An 18,922-nucleotide genomic window follows, 5' to 3' on the forward strand; every position below is an offset into this window, starting at 1 on the left:
CTGTAAAATATGGCTCCTCTACACGATGGCCCAGTGATGGACCAGCGAGATGGCCATGCGATGGTTGAGAGCACACACTATGGAATGGGCCACGTATAGATGCGTACGCACCATCGCTGGCCTACTACCTTTGATGTGCAGACGAAAAATCGACACATCCCGCTGCGCCATAAGCCATCCGACACCACTATCTATCACATCTTTACACGCTCATCTTAGTGGGCCAGTATGATGGCCCATCGTGTAGAGGAGCCATTACGGGTTCCTCCTGAGCACTGTATATTAAACCAAAAGTATAATGAGAAAGATAAGTATAAAGTACGAGCAAAACTCCACCGAAATTAAATTACTTAATGTTTTCCACAGCACTTTATCACTAAAACAGTGGCCATTGCGACTCCGCGGTCCAGACAATGGAGCCGGTGAATTATTACTAAGTTAACTAGTAAATAGCTAGGTTAATTTGCAACTGAGATAAAATATTGCTACTGACAATAACTGCGGAGTGCGGATATAACTTTGGTTAAGGAGTAGACTCGGATTAAGCTAACTATGTATGGCATTTACAACAATAAAGTGTGGCAATGCCATCATTAGTGACAAGTTTCTATGAAAGTTTGTCGTTTATAAATGACACTCCCTTACTTTGTTCTGTTAATATTTATTATGTACATATTAAGCCAGTTAAATTTTCTTCTAAAATATTTTTGATCGGATGGATGAATGATGAACGGTATTTTTTTGAGTGGAGTAAATAAAAATAGGTATAAAATAGTACGAATTCTAAAACAAAACCTGTTTTTGGTATAAACACAAACAAATAAATCCATGTTACTATGCTGAGAAATTAATCAGTGCTCGATGAAATTAATCATTTAACGAAATACGATATTGTAATATTTTAACTCGTAGACAGTAACTTAAGTGACAAAATATTCAAATCGGGGGATTTTAAAAGATTGAGACTATTTGTGGCTTTCTATCCAACAAATTGCAATTTTAAGGGCGCAATTCGGGAATTGAATTAGATTCACTAGTAACGGGTAACGGTACCTTACGGCGGTTGGCGCTTACGCTATTATTAACGCCGCTCCAATTAATATTGAATGGCGCTTACGTCGCATAGCGCCGCAATAATTTGCGAAGCTATGCGACGTAAGCGCCAGCCGCCTACCTTTTGCCGTGAAATGTCACATATCTTTACTATTTCATATCTAGTGAATCTCTAATTCAGTTCCCGAATCGCGCCGTTAGTCCTTCATACAGATAATCAGCGGCAAGCCATTAAAAATAAAAAAAATAAAACGTTTATTCAAAGGTCTTACGTACAACTAAAACATATGTTCTTCTGCCAAACCACAAAGTGGTTTGTTGGCAGACGAGGTTCCTTTGCGTTTGTGTAAGCTTGATATGTAACTTAATTTTATCTTAAACCTAAACTTATCTACTTAACCCTTTACAACTCTATTGATAGCTATTAATGTTTATTTTTAAACAAATACTTTTTTATTTTCGACATGAAGTAAGGGGTTAACTTTACTTTATAATCTGAGCGTACAGTATAAAAATGCAATATATTATAAGGGTTGTATTTGACCTTTTATTTAATTTAATAGATAGTAACTTATTTTTTTATGTTTGTTTTGTCATCCTTGTGGTCTTTAAATCCGACGGCAACTCGTCATAGATCATAGGGACTAAATATTTTTCACCTCAGCAGCTCGAACAAGCCTACTTTCGTCACTCCCTAGTGAGGAAAGTGCGACTTTCCTCACTCCAGGGTGTGAAACAAAGTAACTTTTTAATTTAGTGAAGGCCACTTCATATTTCTATTACAAATTCGTTTTTATTTGTATTATTATGTGTAATTCGAAATACATTTTAACCTTTAATATGTTCTCACTACTGAGGTGAAAAATTATATCTATGTGCAACACGAGAGCAAAGTTATTTTACAGCTCGTGTTTTTGGTCCCTCGCTATGCTCAAGATTCTAACTTAGAATCACTCGCTTCGTTCGTGATTCAATTATAGAATCTTTCGCTTTCTTGGGGCTCAAAATAAACACTCGCAAGAAAAACGAACTTTCCTCTCTTTTTGCACAAATAACTATTCTACATCACTGGAAAGCGAATACCTATGTGTCTCCATATACAAGAAGAGACATAGGTATTCGCTTTGATGGCTTGCCGCTGGTTATCTGTATGAAGGACTAAAAATTGTCGGTGTATTGTGCCAAGCATGGCTGCTTATCAACTTCAACTAAATAACAACTTTTGTTTGTATCACGTTGCCATGATTATGCTAAAATATTTTCAACTGACTGCCCTATAAAAAGTCAGTTACTTGTCGATTCTCAAAACGTACTGTCATCGATTTTGCCTGAGGCTAATCAACCATTTCAACCCAGCATACGACACATTTACCCACCGAGCCGTAAAAATTACTTTTATATTTGTTTATTTACCTCTGCAAATAAATAATACTCAAAGGCATCAGTGTATTCTGGATGATTTCAAAAGAAATCGTAATTGGACAACAAAAGGTTCTTTGCCGGTCTCCAATTGATTGAGCTTGGAGGATCGCTTCTAGCATTACATTATAAAGCTCGATTTATTTCAGAGTAACTTGGGCCACAAGAAATTTAAGAGCAGTAGCGAGACTTCAAATAATAGCACAATCGAACTAGGACCAAAGGTTGTAATCTCTAGAACAGTCCTGTATGTACCTATGGGGCCAATTACTTACTTACTTACTGCTGTGGTGCGACGACCCGAAGTGGATCTTGGCCTTCGACACCAAAGACCGCCATGGTACTCTGTCCAAAGCCGTTTCTGTCCAGTCGACGGCGCCGAGTTCGCTGAGGTCTTTCTGCACTTCGTCTCTCCAGCGGTACCTAGGGCGTCCAGACAGTCTTCGGCCACTTGGTACTCCAGAGTACGCCCTCCAGACTGCGCGATCTTCCCCCATCCGGACTACGTGCCCGAGCCATCGGAGCCTGGCGGCTTTCGTTTCTCCGATGATGTTCGGCTCGGACACTAGATCTTCAATCTCCTGGTTCTCGCGGAGTCTCCAGGCCAATGGGGCCAATTGCGATCTAATAACACCGCTAACGGATCGGTGCTTAAGCCTTTATAAGGAAGAGGGAATATATTTCCCACCTGATTTTGAACATTATTCTTAAAGTGATAAGGTTCAATTTTGTATAATTTCTGACACCCTTATGTCTTATAAAGTATCTCAAGACTTGAAAAGAAATCTTATATTTCTCGCTTGAGATAACGTTTTTGAAATGGTTCCTTCAAAATCTTCATTATCAGGTTTTACACCTAGTTATTTTTCTGCGTTGATATATTTTCTGTGCTTGTAAGAAATGGGAATTTCTCAGAAATGAATATTAAACACCCGTATCTGATGCCCGCTTTGTCAGGGATAGCTATATACCTAATTTAAAGATGGCGCCGGTGCCGTCATCAAATCTCTTGTTCAATATTTGACGGCCGAGTTGTTTGTAGAGGAAATGTCGCTTAATGTTAAAATATTTTTAGATACAATGCTTACGATATAATTTTATTTTATTTCATTTTATTTATTTATTTTTATTAAGTAGGTAATTTACAGACTTGATTTAAATTTTCACGGTTTTTGTATATTGATAATAACTAAAACGGGGCTAATTTGCGTATAAATTAGCTTTATAATTACCTCTGACGTTTCGAAGACGACATTGTCCTTGTGATCTCGGAGAAAGATTGGCTTAAGTTGAAATTAATACCTAGCTGCGCGAATTCTTCTAACTACCCGCATATATAATTATGCAAGGGTTTTCACATTTATACAACTCAACATAAGGATTTAAAAAAAAATAAAATTACATGGTAATCTTGGGCCCCCCGGCTCGCCGCATGCCAATTCTCCAACTTGAAAAAAAAAAGAAGTCGGCCATTTTTAATATTTTTTGATGCAGTTTAATTTGTCTCGAGGCCCTCTATGACATTTGGTCGAGCACCTTCCACCCATCTCGCACCGCTTAAAAGTTGCCATACAAAATAAGAAGCCATTTTTTCCGCCATCTTAGATTTTTTCGAAATTTTATTTTTCCATACCAATCTAGAGGGCCCCGAGATTCCGTGAATAAAATTTCAACGCGCTAGGACCATTTTGAAAATCGGCCGCCATTTTAATAGTTTTGCTAAGGAAACAAAATAGACAACGTCACAGGCAGAGGCAAGCGTCCTATAAATATTCTCCCCCTAATCACAGTTCCTAAAAACGGCGGCCGCAGCAGTAACTATGTACGTGCAAACAGTAAAGTTAAATACGGCAACGTCAATTATACAACGGGGAACAAACAGTAATTGCTCCTTGCTTGCTTGCTTGGTCGATATGTTTTATAGGTATACTCGCATAATATATCACATAGAGTGGGGAGTGTACTTGAGCGAGTTACTTGATTTGCTACTTGCGTTCAAGTTCGTCATGTCAATAGTGTCAATTATACAACGGCGAATAAAAATAGTTGCTCGTTAGTGGGGGACTTGCTAGTTATAATAATGTCAAATACAAATGTACCGTAGTGTGATTGTTTTAAAGATTTTTTTACAAGATTCAAATGTGGTAAGCAAGTTACTAGGACTAGTACTTGCACTCGCCTCTAAACTGTAGTCAAGCACAACAAACGGGGCATAAAATTACAAACTGCGTCTAAGTCATACATCGGGGTTTTCGGTGCGGGAATGATTTGAGTAAGAGTAGAGATAAACAGATAGGTTAGTCTAAGAAAACATCACATTATGCCTAATGAATAACGACCTCTCTGTGAATTTTATACACACTATGAAACAATTTTATTTTCACCACACAAGCTCGTAAAGACCCTCTTTATCTTTAATGATGCAAATCTAGGGTTGATTTCTGATGTCGGCGAGTAGAATTGACTTTTAAATGATGATTTTGAATGATAGGTATTAAATAACGTTCATTCGGATTTGATTTGTAATGTTTTACAGTTTTTATTTTCCCAGCGTTGTTGGTGTGGTGTAAAAATTGTGTTTTGCAGCAAATACAAAAAATAAATCTTTTGTTTAATTTATTATTCATTAGATAGAAACCTCCTAGAGTACATTCTGTTTTTAAGTCAATACCTACTCTTTGGCTAATGTCAAACATTCCCGCACCGAAAACCCCGATGTATGGTCTAAGTACAAACAGAGTTCAACTAATACAAACTCCACTGGCCGCTGGTCCGCTGTAATACAATGGTTCAAAGGCAAACAAGGCATTCCACATTCGAGAAACCAATAACTGGGGTTTTGCTGTTTCTCGGGTAAGGTTATAATGTAGGCATAGACGGTTTTTGTCAAGGAAATTAAGTGTCACTACCCATTTCAAGCTGCTACAGCATGTCAGCTTTAATTTATTATTATTCTCTTTATTTATTATTTTTCTTACGTTAGGTTTTTTATAATATGCATATAAAAGTAAAATATAAAAACACTTACAAAACAATACAAAATACATATAAACAAATTATAAAAAACCTAACCTAGGGTGCCGCCAGCAGCGGGGCAGGGCCCAAGCTGCCGGTGGTCAGGGCCGCAGAGAGAGGAACCGGCGGACTATCCGCGCCGTGTCCAAGATCACCACCTTCTGCATCTGACCCTTGATCCAACCACCTAGCGAGAGTCTCTCAAGGTGTTGGTCGAGACTCTTCGCTATGAGACCGTTCGCTGAAACGACTATCGGGACAATGATCGTCGAATCAACATCCCACATGGCGGTTATCTCTTGAGCCAAGTCTAGGTACTTACTGGACTTGTCCTTCTCGGCTTTCACGAGATTCTCATCATGGGGGATGGTGATGTCGACGAGCACGGCCCGGCGCTGCGATCGATCTATTATCACAATGTCAGGCTTATTGGCTACAATAGTCCTGTCAGTGATAATAGATCGATCCCAATAGAGCGTGGCACGACCATTCTCGAGAACTGGCACAGGTAAATACTTGTAGTACGGTACTTCGCAGTCCACAAGGCCGTATAGAAGAGCAAGCTGCTGGTGAATAATCCTGGCTACGAGATTATGTCTGTGCAAGTACTCGCCGTTAGCAAGATGAGAACAACCGGAAATGATATGCCTGAGTGACTCTCCGGGACGGCGGCATGCCCGACAAATGTCGACCGTACCGTCCTTCAGGATATATTTCCGATAGTTGTTCGTCATCATAACTTCGTCCGCAATTGCACAGGCAAAACCCTCGGTTTCTCCGAAGAGGTCCCCGAATCGTAACCAGTTCACCGACGCGAGCAGGTCTACATCGGGTCCCATGAGGGCCTTGTAGAACCGCCCGTGTAGCACCTTACTCTCCCATACCGCCTTGCGGCCCGCAGCACTTTGTACCACAGGTTTGTGCCAGTTCTCGTTTGCCAAGGAGAGCGGCGTGAAGTGCCTGTCCACTGCCACCACATCACGATGCATCCCACACTCGTTGTTAAGGAAATAATTCCTGAGATTGCACACCTCGCGGTTGTGGAGATCTTTGGCGTTAAGGAAGCCTCGACCTCCACACTTCCGTGAGATGTACAATCTCATAACTGACGAGCGTGGGTGTAGCATACGGTGTGTGGTGAGTAGTAGACGGACCCTCCGATCCAGGGCGTCCAGCTCGGTCTGAGTCCACCTTAGTATGCCAAAGGAGTATATGAGTATGGGCATTACCCAGGCGTTGAAGGCGCGCACTTTATTGCCTCCTGACAAAAGACTGTTAAGGACTTTTGTGAGCCGACTGAAAAAGCGCTCCTTCACCGACCGTCTAATACCCTCGCCCTCAATACCCAACGACTGTGACATACCAAGGTATTTATAGGTTTCTGATTCAGAGATAGATCTGAAAGACATTGTCTCAGAAAGTTGTAAATTTGTTGAATTTACAACCTCCCCCAGCTGTACATGCATAACCGCACACTTATCGACACCAAACTCCATTCTGATGGCGGTACTGAAAACTTCTGTGGTTGTTAATAGCACCATCAAGTCTTGGTTATTTGGCGCAAATAGCTTGAGGTCATCCATGTACAGAAGGTGAGAAATGACTTCACCCTCTCTCCGAAGCTGGCAACCTAACCCTGAATCCTTCAGCAGGGTGCTGAGGGGATTCAGAGCTAGGCAGAACCACAGGGGACTCAGACTGTCACCCTGAAATATTCCTCGCTCGATCCTTATAAAGTCCTGCGGGCCAGGGCGGTCATCTCCACCTCCTGGTTGACGAAGGACTGTGATCCACTGCCTCATACACGCACTTAGGAAGGATATTAAAGCTGCATCAAGTTTATACAGCTCCAATACCCTTTTCAGCCATGAGTGAGGCACCGAATCATAGGCCTTCTTATAGTCAATCCAGGCGGCCGAGAGGGCCCCCCTGTTCCGCCGAACTTGCTGGCATATGGTCATGTCTATGAGGAGGAGCTCTTTAGTACCACGGGACCCAACCCTACATCCATTTTGAGCGGAGGCCAAAATGTTGTTAGCGACAATGTGCGCGTTAATTTTTGTTCTCAAAATGGATGTAAGGAGCTTGTAAAGTGTAGGCAAGCACGTGATGGGTCTGTAGTTCTTTGCTTCCGTGGTACTACCGGACTTGTGGAGCAGGAAGGTTACACCAGTTGTTAGGGAAGGTGGGAGGGAACCGAGCTCTAGGGCTTGTTGGAACTGCGTTGCCAACCGTGCGTGCGAGCATCGAAACCATTTTAGCCAGAAGTTGTGCAATCCGTCCGGTCCAGGACTTTTCCAGTTCTGGGTCGTACGAATGGCACAACTTACGTCATCGGGGCTGATGGTGATAGCCCCCATAGGTTCGATGTTCTCGCACTCACGTTCGACAACGTCTATCCAACCGCCCTCCGTGTGTTCCACAGGCACTGACCAGATGCTACGCCAGAAATCAGTCATGGCAGTAGCATCCGGTAGCCGCACGTCGGACACACGAGAGTCGGCTTCCTCCCACCTTCGGTACACCTTCCTTTGGTCACTTTGAAAAAGACGATTCTGCTGGAATCGATCCACACGCTTTCTGTAGCGGCGAATACGGTTTGCCCATGCATAGACTTTCTGCTTTAGAAAGTCGATGCGCTCTGTGACATTGGCTATGTAGTCGCGGGGCCTGACATCCGTCCCCGCGAACGCCTGGTTCACAAAGCGCATTACTCGGGGGCGGTTGTTGCCCCCCCTAAAGCAGATCAGCTTTGCAATGAGAGTCCTAAACGAGTTGATACGTCGCTCAATCCGCGCTTGCCATGCAGGGACACCTCCGGCGGTCCTAGGTGCACGTTCAGCGTCCGGAAACTTGACTCGAGCAACACGGCACGCCGCGATGGCTGCGCAGTACATGATCGAGTGCGTATCATCTAAATCTTTACTAGTCCGTAAATGTGGCTCTAGTAAAGCGTTTAGGGCTCCCACTAGCGCTAGATTGCGTCTATTTATAGGCAGACGTGGTAATCGTGGCCTAGAGTTGGTTGTGGCGCGATACTGCGTAATCGCCTCTTCCAAAGTCCTCCTCAGTTGCTCATTGGCAGATGTACTCACGCTCTGACTCGCAAAATCCACCTCGTCGGTACTAAAATCAACCCGCGGCGCCCCCGGTGCCAGGTCGGGTGCGGGCACCGGATCCGGCGACGTGGCGGGCAGATCTCGCACCGAGGCGGAGGCTGCGCGAGCAGAGAGAGCCTCCAGGCGAAGCCGATCAAGTGTCGCATCATCCAAACGCTTTAGCCGCTGAATGACGCGCACCTGATCCGATAATCGTTGCTCCGACACGGTGATGGTGGGTTCAAGATATTTTAAACGTTATTTATATTATTTAAATTAATTATTTATTAAATTATTTTAATTTCATACGTTCGCGTTAGGTTTTTATCACGTTTTTTATGACACTGACGTCGTTAGTTATTATGTTTTTTAAGACCTCTTTTGTGACCGGCCAGTAGCCGCGCTACTTCCAATGAGTTAATATAGCATTTACTAAACACCCCCTACCGAAAGCACTATGTGGCTTTCTCACAAAACATAAGGAAAATAAGAGAAACAGAACATGCGCATGTTTAGGCGCGAGAAATAAAATCTATGCAATTATTGAGAAAAAAAAGAGGGGATTTAGTGAGTATAGGGCAGAGGACACAGTTTATTAACAGGTCTCAAAAAGGAATTGTTAGCTCTTGTGCGCAGAGTAACCTTGCGCACAATGCCGTCTAAACCGGGATGTGTTTGTTGAACAATTGCAAGTGGCCAACTGCAAGGAGAAACTCGGTCGTCCTTGACCAACACTAAGTCTCCTACATTAATATTGGGAGGCGAGGTGAACCATTTTGACCTTTGCTGTAAGGTATGTAAATAATCTTGGCTCCATTTCTTCCAAAACAGTTGTGAGCAATTTTGTAAATATTGCGAACGTGATAGTCGATTTACAGGTACAGATTGCAAATCATACTCTGGTACAGCTGTCAGACTCTTGCCTATCAAGAAGTGTCCAGGAGTTAAGACATTAAACTCGTGAGGATTATCACTAGCCGGAAGAGCACATAATGGCCGTGAGTTCATTATGGCTTCAATTTTACAGAAAATTGTCGTTAGCTCCTGAAAAGTCAAAGCTTTGTCACCGACAGCACGCACAAGATGATATTTCGCAATGCGAACGCAGCTCTCCCACAAACCACCCATGTGAGGGGCACTAGGAGGATTAAACTGCCAGTTAATCAAGCGCTGGGCGCAGCCGTTTAAAATATCCTGTTGAGTGCTGTTGTCAGACATAAATTTCTGAACGTCAGCAAGATGTTTACTGGCTGCTGTGAAATTCGTCCCACAATCGGAATAAAAGCATGCCGAGAGACCGCGACGGGATACGAATCTATCTAGAGTAGCCAGAAAGCAATCGGCAGATAGAGAAGAGAGCGTTTCTAAATGCACGGCTTTAGTTGAAAAGCAAACGAAGACCGCTAAATAAGCCTTCTCTATCTTGGCATTGCGCCGCAAGCTTTCCTTTATATAGAAAGGTCCGGCCAGGTCTACACCTACATGCTCAAACACCTTATTAGGCAACAGCCGAGTTGTTGGAAGGTCACCCATTTTAGGCTGCAGCAGAGTGGGTCTACATTTGTAGCAGCTCCTGCACTTTGAATGAATGGAACGAATAAGACTACGAGCCGATACGATCCAATATCTCTGGTTGAGAATATTTTGCAAGGTCTGCGGACCTGTGTGTAAATATTTCTTATGAAAATATTCAACCAAGAGCTTTGTAAACCTACTTTGCTTCGGCAGCAATAAAGGATGCTTCGCATTGTACGGCAGGTCAGAGTGCGGGATACGACCCCCCACCCTGAGGAAGCCACGATCGTCAAGAAAGGGTGCAAGCTTCCTTAACGAAGGGATGTACGTGACGCCCTTTTTCAAAGTTTCAATTTGCTCTTTGAAGTATTATTATTATTATTATTCAGAGCCCACTGTGTCCCACTGCTGGGCAAAGGCCTCCCCCCTCTTTTTCCACTCATCTCTGTTAAGTGCTATATCTGGCCAGCCTCTCAAAAAGGAGTCCAAGTTATCCCGCCATCGCCGACGAGAGCTGGATCTCCTGTAAGACTCGTGGGGCTCCCACTCCGTGGTTAACTTGGCCCACAAGTCGTCCGGTATTCGGAAGACATGACCAGCCCAGTCCCATTTCAACTTAGCCGCTTTAATTTACTTTAGCTTATTATACTAATTTAGTGTAGGTAAAGTACCCAATAATAATCAACCAGAGTTTAGAACCCTAAGTGTAAAATTCATTCAATAGCGTGACGTGCGCTCGCGTTTGCGTTATATCTATTTTTGTATGGGATTTTGAACAGCGCGCCAAGCACACGTTTTGGAAACACTAAATCCCATACAAAATGACACTTAACGCAAACACTCAACAAATTTACTACAGCAACTATTTGTATTAGTTTCGGCAACTAATACAAACACAATGGTTCAAAGGCAAACAAGGCATTACACATTCGAATCGATAACTGCGGTTTTGCTATTTCGAAAGGTAAAGGTTATACAATGAATGATTCATATCAAACGGGCCACAAAGCGGCGGATGCACGGCATTTGACGCGTCGCGATCGCCGACCACGCCTGTTTGAGTGCTAAAACCTAGGTATACATATATTTTACACGTTGCTGTTGACTAATTTAGTTCACTGGATATCTGCCGGGGTCCGACAGTAAAGGTGACATTCGAATGTCAAAAACAACTGCATTACTGTTGCGATATTTCAGCTGAGACCGCTGTATCTGCCAATATTCTTGATAAAATGAGTGTCGTTCGCCGCCGCATTACTGTCTGATTTTATCACAGAACTGGATGAGAAACAACAACTTTACTGTCAAGCTTCAAAAATGCGACCAATAATGAAACATTGCATTTCATTGTGTGCGTAAATTGTCTATGTGAGATCAAAACTAGTGATGTCATGTTACAACATATTAATAATCTGTCGGTGATTGACTGCTTCATCGAATACTTTTGCAAATGTCGTTATTTTATCTAAATAAAAATGTTATACGAGTATTATTGGACCATATTAGCGCCTTTTATATCTTGATATTTCCTTTAGAGCGGATGGAAATAAGTAAATAACGAAACTTATAACCGAGGGTACAGTCTGGATCAAAGTGGATAACACACCTATGTTACCATGAAATGATGTGCCTTGATATATTTGGCCACTTTGGCCGTCATTATATTATTTGATGCGATTATGCTATACGACGCGCGAAGGGTCCTTCAAAGAGGGCTATCGTTTTTTTGCTCACCAGTTGGCGCCTCTGTTGATGGTGGTCCAAAAGAATAAAGAACAGCTGTCAGTCATTGTCATTGAAGTGACAAGTGACATTTGACATTTCGAACTATGGAAAAGACCACCATCTACACTAGCGCCCCTAGCGGCGAATTCATACACGTTAGCCCTCATTAGTTCCTAGGAAATAAATCAAGCATCGTAGTTCTTTATCGATAAATATGTGCATCTTTAAAAAAGTACAACAATCGTTGTTATTTTAAGTCTAGCGTGAATATAATATTTCTTGTGAGAAAATAATTTTATATTGATATAGGTATCGACTAGTAGTAGTAGTAGTAGTAGTAGTAGTATTAGTAGTAGTAATCACTTAGTACTAGTAATTCCGGTTAGGGCATTTGTTTGTGTGTTCATCACAAACATTGGTTCCGGGGTTATGGATATTATGTATTTAAGTGTACATATTTATTTATATAAGTACGAATGTCGTCGATCAGTACCTATAGTACAAGCTCTGCTTAGCTTGAATCTGGGTGGATCTGTGTAAGATCTTCCCCAAATATTTATTTTATATTCCATTGTATTTTAACTTCATTCCTTAACGAATCAGGGAACGTCTTAATTCTAAATTCAGTATTAAATTGATTGAGTATTGATTGGTACGTATTTCATTGAGCAATCAAAGTATCGAATTAGAAAATGTATTATATCATATCTATTCATCGAATCATCTAAAGGTTCAATCACCTGTCAGTTGTTCGGAACTGTCAAATTTTTGTTCTAACTGACAGGCCGATATCGTCCGGCGGACTGGTAATGGGTGGGCCCCTTAACTGGCGCGGTCGGCAGGATGAACTCAATAGATATGTAGGGTTGTTTTGTATGTTTAAGCGTCTTAATAGATAATAGACCCGTTAATTTGGGATCTTGTTACAACAAAAGGCCTAACCCGAACACAGAAGCTCGCAAATTGCGCGCATCTTTCTCTTTTACTCCAATCAAGGCGTAATTAGTGAAAGAGAAAGATGCCCGCAATTTGCAAACTTCGGTGTTCGCAGTAGGCCCTCAGACAACGGACAGATTGATAAGTAACCCCGTCGAAATATTCACCTTGTGTAGCTAAATACGATATATTGTTAGTTCTGGGCGCTAGTTATACAATCAGTGTAATTTGCTACAAAAGATAAAATAAACAATGGCTAATTGGAGTGGGTTGTTTTAGGGTAGGTTAAATTCAAATACAAGTTTTGAAAGGCAATTCAAATGTCCAATACAAATTTCTGCTTTTGACATTGCTTTGTTATATCTCCGTTTAGTTATTGTTTCTGAGTAATGTTTAGTTTTGTTCAACGTTTTCGGGTAAAACAATTTATACATTTGTATAGGTAAAATATTTTTCATTTCTCATGCTCTAAAAGAGGGTCATTGTTGTTCTAAAAGGTGTGCAGAAAATGATACGTGTCTGCACTAGAGCATTTTAGATACATCTCACTGCGTTCGAGCGCCAAAATACCTCGGCAGAAATGAGTGCCTTTCATCCCTGGGTTAACAATCTACTATTACAGTTTATTATGCAGCGGCCAATAGGATCACAGACACTCATGATGGGGGTGGCCTGGGGGCCTAGCCATGATAAAAACCGTACATCGTCAAACGCCAAAAAGAAAAGTTTAAATGTATCGGGGTTATCTTCTTTCTCGGTTCCTCATGGCTGAGGGTCGCGACCACATGAGGTCGTTAGTTATCGGGTTTATAGTTCTTACGAAAAGTCACGTGACAATTTCCATACATTATTTAAGTTTATATCAACCTTTGTCATCTTGACTAAGCCCCCTGTACCCAGCAGTAGGAATGATTATGTTAACTAGACTGCACTAAATCTAAGCGTTTCATGTATTTAATTATTTTATGCTCATCATATTAAATTGATTATTACTTTGATAACAATGATAAATCTCCTTCTAAAACATAATTAATTTATGTTCATCATATTATATTATTATTAAGGTAGCAATGATAAATCTAAAACATTATTTTATCTTACTTACTTACTTTGTTACCTCTTTTCCGATGTTTCGATGCAAGTGCAGTGCAGGCAAGAGGTTAGAGTTAAACCAAGATAACTCTGCAGCGATTTTTATGGCACAGACTGTGCAAGTGTTATTTAGACGTCATAATTTCATAGAAGTTTGAACTTACAAACGTCTAAAATAAAGATAAATAAATTCGTGATAGACCCGATAAAGTTAACACAAAACGCGAAAGTTATAATCACCTTTTAATTACATTTTCTGCCCTCCTTTCCGATTTCCTGACATGTCAAAAGTAGTCATTGAAGTAAGACAAGTTAACTATACTATTTTCTTTAAAAGCTCATAAAACATGCTACGTGAAGCCAAGCCAGTGGAAATCAGGCAAGAATGCTCAGACACGCGAACTTAGGTCAATGAATCTAAAGTACATTACGACAATTTTAAATTCGCGAGGATTGAGTTTTGTTATAAAATATTTACTAATAAAGTCAAGTTTAAGTAGGTACTTAGTGATTATAGGATTGTTTCATACTTATTTCTTGTTTATACAAATATATTTTATTGTATCTACACACATATGATAATTCTCTATGATGTGTTCAAAAACCGCAAATCACGGTCAGCATAAAGATAAACTCGTTTGTTACAACAAATTTCTTAACTGTGAAAATGTTATTTTTGCGTAATAATAATGTCGATATCGATTTAATAATGACACCGAAATTTCGATCATCTCTCGATTTTGAAACAAAGGAATTTGATTTGACCTCTTTTCTAGTATCAGTCGAGATGACGTTTTATTTAGTGTGTGATTAAATATCGCAATGGCGGTCACATGCAATTTCTGAACACATCATAGAGAGCTTTTAATTTATATGTGTAGAAAAAGCAGGGTACAGTTGTTACGTGCATGTTACAGCGCCCAGCAAAGTTTAATTTTACGTTTAAAATAACGGCGCGATTCGGGAAATGAATTAGAGATTCACTAGATATGAAATAGTAAAGATATGTGACGTCCTACGGCTAATTTTGTACCTTATGGCGGTTGGAGCTTACGCTATTATTAACGCCGCTCCAATAAATATTGGATGGCGCTTACGTCGCATAGCGCCGCAATAATTTGCGACGCTATGCGTCACATTTCTTTACTATTTCATATCTAGTGAATCTCTAATTCGTTTTTCGAATCGCGCCGTTAGTCATAAGAATAGTAAGGATAGTTTTTATACAAACGAAGCTAAAATGAAAAAAAAAATAGTAAATAGCACCATTGTAATATAAATAAATAAATATTATAGAACATCCTTAAACAAATTGACTAAGTTAATTTTTAACAAACAGAAACGTCTGCGAACGATGCTATTGAGCTTAGAATAAATTTAAAAGTGGAAAAATTACTGCTGGGTGAGACTTGAACTCACGGCCTCTGGATCGATACTCCAGCGCTCTGCCAACTGAGCCACCAAGACCTCACCGACATCTACCGTAAGAGCGTTACATTTCTTAAACGGCCACCGGAGTTCCAAGTCATATTGGAAATTCACCAGTTACGATGTGCTACCCATTTTAAATTAATTTTTAACAAGCAAAAACAAAATTCTATTCTATTCTATAATTGCCCTTACCGGGATTCCAACCCAGAACCATCGGCTTCATTGGCAGAGTCACTATCGAATAGGCCAGACCGGTCATCATATATGAAGTCATTGTAGATGTTATAGGAATGTTGTCAGTCTTTTCTATTTACTAACCTTTGACAATTATAATTAATGATTGAGATTAAACCAGATCACTCGCATACATGTCATCTAAATTGGCTTGTTTGGAGTGAACAGAGAATTGGAATAATGCGTGTCATAATCAGTAATTACTCCATTGTAATTATTTCAAATCGATGTGGATACCGTATAATTACTACATTGTTACAGGATTAGTTTGAAATCCGATTAGGGCCGGTACAGACGGACTACAACACGACTGCAACTTGTATTTGTACAGTCGCCATCAGATATATCGGAGCGGCCAAGGTGCTCACAAATATCTGAACACGCTTCTATTGTCAAGGCGCTAGGTGCGTGTTCAGATATTTTTTAGCACCTCGGCCGCTCCGATATATCTGATGGCGACTGTACAGTCGGGTTGCTGTCCGTCTGTATGGGCCCTTATTGATACGTACGTATATTTAATGTGAGTATTATGTTGACCATTTTAACTACTTCCTGATGTCATAATGAGAAAATATGTTGGTTTAATTTTTATTTTTTAATTTTTATTATATAATTTCAATTTCAATTATCGATTTATAAAATAATAATTTTACACGTCACATTTTCAAATTTACAATTATAATTTATATTCCATATACAACAATAATAAGTATTAATTATAGTAGGTATTTATAGCTAATTATATCACTTGAGCTTGAGTCCGAGTATGAATGTCACATGAATGTATTTAGTAACTCGACTGTACTTTTTTATAAACTTTTCTTATAATTTTACTTGCTTAAGAACTCTTGCAACGAATAGTACGCAGCAGAGATTAGGTAAGATTTCAGTTTAGATACAAACAGGTTATTGTTTCTCGCAGTCTTTATCTCGTCGGAGACCTGATTGTAAATTTTAGGACCGATGACTTGAAACACTTTTTCGCCTTTGCCAGCCGAGTTCTAGGAGCGCGGAGCTCCTGGCCGCGCCTGAAGTGATACTTGGGTTCATCAGCGTTTGACTGGAACTGTTCTAAGTTACATCTCACCAGCTTAGCTACCTCCAGGATGTAAAGGAAAGGTAATGTTAGAATTTTGTACCTTATGAACAGCTCTTTATACTAAAAATTTAATTTTTCCATTTTAATTTGTTAATGTTCGGTGATGTGATGTCTGGGACGAGTAAAGATTGTATTTGAACGGCGCCTTACGCTGTGCTTCAGTAAAATAAAAGCATTATTTGGTTCAACTTGTATGTTGCTTAACAAAGAAATATAAAATATAACTTGAGACTTTTATTTTTATGTAGGTACAGTTAGCTGCTGAATTTTCCGACCGCCCTCCATATTAGGAGCTAGGTTATTGCTTTCGACGATGAAAAGTCAGTCGAATGAAAATATTTTCCTACGTTCACAGAATATCTATTTTCGAGGCTATCTACACCGTGTTTTTATTGAATTCCGTTAACTTCGGGGTATGGTTAAGGACGTGCAAGAAAACTTAATTTCATACTTAATTTAAAAAAATACCTATATACATAAAATATTGTTTTTAAGTAATGAAACGTTGCATATAGCGTTGTTGTTATACGGGCATTACAATGTAACGCAAACAAAACATTGAAAACTGTGACATATCAATGACATTTCGAATATAGGTCGGTCGAGATAGTACTTAAGTTTAGTAGAAAATGTATTACCTCGTACCATAGAGTAACTTATACTAGAGCGGTATTGTCATAGTAAATTTTGTAACCCCAGTAAATTCAATGCCATCTGTCGACACACTTTAAAACTAAAAATAAATATTTATAAAAATACGATAAAATGTATTTAAATATGGATAAATGATTTTTTTTATTTGCATTAATTATTTTTATGATTTTGACCCATGTTATTTCACTGATATGCGTTAAAATTATAAATAACAAACGAAACCGTCAACGCCCTCTATACGAGTGTAGGCCAAAACTAGTGGCGCCCTCTGATCGAGAATCAAATTTTCGTGATTTTCGAGGCACGTTTTTTCCTTAGACTGTATCCATCTATTACGGAGTTATATCTATCTTTGCTCGTACTAAACATTAATCAATATGTAAACAGGCCCTAAGGCAAGTGTACACGCTCGTAGGAGCCTTATCAGATGAAATTAAATCATTATCTCCGAAATGGAGTTTATTAGAATACCGGTGTCTTTGAGAAAACTAAATTTAAGTTCAGGAATGCACCCTTGAAATTAACGGAATTAAAAAAAACGATGTATATGAACATTGTTTCTTCTGCAATAATGCCCTAACGGGTTTAATATTGCTAATATTCTCAAAATTTGGAATAATGTATACCTATCGTTCATTGTGGTTTATAATAAATCTCTGTCATTACAATCTTTCTAAATAAAGAAAAACCAAACCGATAAAACCTTTAAGAAAACGCACTTGTAACGTCTCTGACAGGTGTCCATGGGCGACGGTTATCGCTTACCATCAGGCGATTCGCCTGCTCGTTTGCATTCTATATTATAAAAACTAAATTAAGGATATAGGGCGACGCTTAAGAGAAAGGGGCGGCGACCCTCGCTCTGGTTCTTTCCTCGTCCAAAAGATATCCCTGGCCATTCAGCGAGGTAATGCCGCCAGTATTTTTGGCACATTTGGTCCGGGGGATAATCAGAGTGGGGGGTAATATTGTATTTTTTTTTTTTTTTATGTGATGTTCAGCAAACGAGCAGACGAGCCGCCTGATGGGAAGCAGTCATCGTCGCCCATGGACGTAAGCAACATCACAGGAGCCACTTAAGCATTGCCGACCCTTGAGAACCCTAAATACCCGCTTCTTGAAGAATCCCATGTCGTAGCACAAAGGAAATACCTCAGGAGGCAACTCATTCCACATTCTGCACGTTCTGGGAAGAAACGAGCGGGATGCCCGCTTATTCATGGTGTGCCATGTGTCTAAGAAGTGAGGATGAGCTTTGCTCCTTTGGCGGGAGGTGCGGTGATAGAAACGAGACGATGGCACCATATCAAAAAGTTCTTCGGAACATTCCCCATTGTACAGACGGTAGAACATGCAAAGAGAGCCAACGTCTCTCCGAAGACTAAGAGGTTCTAAGCCGTCAGTAAGTTCGGAATTGCCGACAATACGAACTGCCCGACGTTGGATGGAGTCAAGGGGAAGGAGCTGGTATTGTGGAGCGCCAGACCAGAGATGAGAACAGTACTCCATATGGGCATATATTTGTTATAATTTAGTTTTACTTTTTTGCATTAATTATTTTTCTGAAAATAAAGATGTCTATTCACTCTAAAAAAAAAAAAACTAAATAAACTTAATGATGCAAATGTATTGAATTCCAAAGCACCAATTT

The 18,922-nt window shown here is 40.2% G+C and overlaps 2 protein-coding genes across 2 annotated transcripts in view; both read right to left on the bottom strand.

Annotated features, from left to right (window-relative positions):
• LOC134749432 (hemicentin-2-like) overlaps window positions 1-18,922 on the bottom strand; it is a 318,341-nt gene that overhangs the window by 80,954 nt on the left and 218,465 nt on the right. The gene's annotated exons all lie outside the window — the stretch shown is intronic.
• Window positions 5,461-6,971, bottom strand: LOC134749348 (uncharacterized). The gene is made up of 2 exons (XM_063684267.1): window positions 6,560-6,971; window positions 5,461-6,504 (listed from the first exon to the last, which is right to left on the bottom strand). Exon 2 carries the CDS (start codon window positions 6,474-6,476, stop codon window positions 5,589-5,591), a length of 888 nt encoding a protein of 295 aa, XP_063540337.1. The 5' UTR covers window positions 6,477-6,504; window positions 6,560-6,971; the 3' UTR covers window positions 5,461-5,588.

Source organism: Cydia strobilella, chromosome 18, assembly GCF_947568885.1.
Source record: "Cydia strobilella chromosome 18, ilCydStro3.1, whole genome shotgun sequence".
Lineage (NCBI taxonomy): Eukaryota > Metazoa > Arthropoda > Insecta > Lepidoptera > Tortricidae > Cydia > Cydia strobilella.